This window comes from Neovison vison, chromosome 1 (genome assembly GCF_020171115.1).
Source record: "Neovison vison isolate M4711 chromosome 1, ASM_NN_V1, whole genome shotgun sequence".
Classification (NCBI taxonomy): domain Eukaryota; kingdom Metazoa; phylum Chordata; class Mammalia; order Carnivora; family Mustelidae; genus Neogale; species Neogale vison.
In genome coordinates, this window is record NC_058091.1 from 67430593 (window position 1) to 67434146 (window position 3554).

Sequence of the window (3554 nt, forward strand, 5' to 3'; positions counted from 1 at the left end):
TCACGGTTACATTATTTATAATTATGTTAAAAGTAACCTGCAAACCTGAACCCCGAGTTGCTTTTTGAGGTTTCATTGCAAAATATGAGCTGCACCTTCCCCGTGGAAATTGTGTTTAATCTTTCCCATTTCTAGAAGTCTGGATTGAGGTTCAAACAAATCACTTGTATTATCAGGCTTTCCCATATTCTCCCACTTTTCTAAGGTATCCATCTCTCTACCTATCTATCTATATTTTGTAAAAATCACACCAATGTCAGGGCTTTTAGCAATATAAAGAAAGATTTATTTTCGAAAGTAGCAAAACTTGTTTGAAAAAATATATATATCTTTAAGTGAATTACTTTATAAATGTGACTGTCAAAGTCAGCTATTCTATGATCTACATTTTACAACATATTGTACAAAAGATACACGTTGATAGGCTCTTATTATCTATTTATATATTTATAATTACATATTGCACTTGGACCAGCAAGGCTCGCAGAGTCATTCACGGTAGAAGTTAATAAAGTTAAATAGATGGGAATCTTTGTAAGTACAGTTGATCTCCTCAGGTCTGGAAACGAATCTCCTCGTCGTTGTAAAGTGTTGTCGCGGGGGTGGGGGCGGGGGCGGACAGGGAGAGGAGCGTTGCGAGGGGGAAGCACACACAGAGAGCAGGGAGGGCAGGGGTCGCCTTCCCGGGGCCCGCTCCCCCCTGGGAGCGCGCCTTTCCCAGACTCGCACCTCCAGGGTCAAGACGCTGTGGTTCCACATAAGCGGCTCGCGGTCACCACTTCTTTCAGGTCATTCTCGGGTTTCCCGGCCACCATAAAGGGCCACGTCTGCAGGAGAGAAGAGGGTGGAGGAGGTAAGTGGCCTTGGAGAAGGAGTAGGGTGGGCTCCGAGCCTGAGACCAAAGGAGAAGGCGAGTTGGAGGCAGGCAGTTGGAGAGACCCGTTATCGCTGCAATTTGATAGGTGTTCTAGTGCGCCTGTGGCTGAATAATGAAAAAGAGTTGGTGCCTGAGCCGTAGCTCGGGGTGACAGAGCAAAGGGGTTCATCCTAGTTGTAAAACAAGTCCTTGGAAAGCCTAAAGGTGCTGGGACCGTGGCACAGTCTGGAGGCCCCTGTCCCCGTGAGCCTAATCAGGGAAGTCCAGAAGGTCCTCGTAGCAAGTGGACACCAGGTTCCAGGCGAAGTGCCTTCGGGCCCATCTTCTGAGGCTCTGGCCAGGTTTCCGACCGCTTGCTTTCCTCCCCGTCTGTTTTTCTACTGCCAGCTTTCATTTCCTCCCTCACAAACCCGGGCTTTTGAACACACTTCCTAAATTAATCGGTGGTTCTTAAGGGAGGGGGGGATAATGCTAATAAAATAATATACTCATATTTTATTTAAGATCATCTTTTTACTGGGCTAAGCGAGCATTGCCTTTTCTCCTTTCCGAGGTGTTTTAGAATAAAGCTCACTTACGTTTCTTTATTGAAAGACGAGCGCAGCAGCAACTGTAAACGAAGTGATTACTTTCATTTTAGCTCCAGATTTCTAAAAGCTATTTACTCATTTTTTTTTTCGAAAAAGAATAAACTTTTAATTAGAGGGAGAAATATTTACCAAGGCAAAATGTCGTTTTGGATCCCCTCCCCCAATTCCTGAAACCAATTCAGTGAGAAGACAATTCAAAGCTTCAAACCTCTCCCACTAGTGCTGGCCGATAAGACGACTTTTAAGAGGAAAACCTCTCATTCTTATCATATATAAACAAAGGTGCTAGTAAGTTGTGGTCCTTGTTTTTCTTTAGAGCCTGGAAGTCTTAAAATTAAATCAAATAGAAAAAGGAATTAACCTATACTTCTTATACAGCAAAATACATTTGAAAGAAAATTCGCCTCAACCAGCATTACTTTTTTTTTTAATTTTAAAAGACAGACTGACTAGGCATACTTTTTAACATAAAATATATCACGTTTTTAAATCTTCGATGAGAGTGACCTATTTTAGTGTTATTTATTATAGTCTAGTATCATTTATTACACTAATATTTGTGAGAATTTACTGATTATGCTGATACTTGTTAGAACTTCTGGGAATTAAAAATGTTAACCTACCTGTAAGAGAAGAGCCGAATATTTAAGTACTTGGGAACTTATATGACAATTATGCGGGCACGAATTTGTCTGTATCTAATGGTTCCAAATATGCTTGGGAAAGAAGCAGAGTTGGGTGTTTTTACGTACAAAAAATGAGAAAGAGAAAAAACCCAAGTTCTTCAGCTCAAAGAAAAATAAAGGGATTAATAAAATGCCTTCTGGGCGTGCAGCAGCTGGTCGGTGCTCCCCATTCCACACCAGCCCTGACGGCGCTGGCGCAGGTTCGGGGATCCCTCCTCTTTGCCAGCTCAATACACTTGCAAACTCTTAATTGGGCTGCCACGTCAAACACTTGCATAAATCATCCCTGCTCCCGCGGCTTGCAGGGCAGCGAGCGAGGGCCGCGTGGGATCTCCTGCAAAGGTCCCCAGGGGCGCGCCGGGCTGGGGGCGGCAGAGGTGCGCGCACACTCACTGGGCACACTCGGCTGCGGGCGCGCTGGGCGGGGGCATTCGGGTCGCCGCAGCGGCACCCGCGGACTTACCAGGTTGACCGGGTGAATGTAACCGTTCTCGTACTTGTCGTTAGCCAGGATCTGCCTCAAGTGCGCAATGTAGCTGGATGCCAGCCTGAGCGTGTCCAGCTTGGAGAGCTTGGTGTCCGGGGGCACCCAGGGCAGGGTGGTCTTGAGCCTGGAGAAGGCCTTGCTCAGCACCCGCATCCGGGCCCGCTCGCGCGCGTTGGCCGCGTTGCGCTGGACCTGCTTCCCCTCCTGGCTGACGCCGCTCAAGGGGCTCTTCTTGGTGGGCGCCTTCCTCCTCTTGCCCAGGCCTCCGCGGCCTTTCTGGGGAGACCCCGCCTCGCAGTTGGAGCTCTCCTCGGTGCTCTCGTTGGAAGTCACAAACTCTTTGCTCGAGTCCATTTTCAGCCCGTCGCAGTCCAGCATCTCCACCTCTTGAAGATCCTCCACATCGCTGAGGGAGCCGGTGGACATGTTTGGGGGAGAGGATGAGAGAGAGTGGGGGGAGAGAGAGAGAGAGCGCGAGAGCGAGCCCCAAACCAGGGGGCCCCCGGGTGTGGAATGTGGAGCAGCCACTTCGTGTTGGGAACTGGAGTTGGGGTCTGGTTGAGTCTCACACCCCTTTCCCCTACGCAGAGCTGTGAGAAGGAACGGAGAGGGCTTCTGTGGGGAGGAACCCGGCTGTTTCCCCACCCCCGGAGTCGTGGCCGCAGAGGAGTGTGAGAGAGCGCTGAGGAATTTGGTGGACACTAGGAATTTATCTGGGGGAATAGAGAGGCGGATCCTTGTAGCCCAGGGGAGGGGCCTACTAGGCCCTAGCGGACTCTTAGACCCCTTTCACAACCGGAGGGGAAACACGGGCAGAGACCCTGATTTCCAACTTGAAATGTAAATCCTCTCAACTGCAACACCCAAATACCAGTTACCTTCCACTTCAGCCCAGGAGGAGAGCGCCCCATCCA

At 48.8% G+C, this 3554-nt stretch overlaps 1 protein-coding gene across 1 annotated transcript; it reads right to left on the reverse strand.

Moving 5' to 3' along the window:
• Positions 1–263: 263 nt before the first annotated feature.
• On the reverse strand, positions 264–3350 carry TCF21 (transcription factor 21). The gene is made up of 2 exons (XM_044236712.1): positions 2617–3350; positions 264–827 (listed from the first exon to the last, which is right to left on the reverse strand). The coding sequence occupies exons 1-2, from the start codon at positions 3064–3066 to the stop codon at positions 738–740; spliced, it is 540 nt and encodes a 179-aa protein (XP_044092647.1). The 5' UTR covers positions 3067–3350; the 3' UTR covers positions 264–737.
• Positions 3351–3554: the final 204 nt, after the last annotated feature.

Excerpts from the sequence above, each read along its gene's own strand:
- TCF21 (XM_044236712.1), bottom strand. The coding sequence starts at position 3,066 with ATGTCCACCGGCTCCCTCAGCGATGTGGAGGATCTTCAAGAGGTGGAG. Across the intron at positions 828-2,616 it reads ACATTCACCCGGTCAACCTG|ACGTGGCCCTTTATGGTGGC; the intron begins GTAAGTCCGCGG and ends TCTCTCCTGCAG.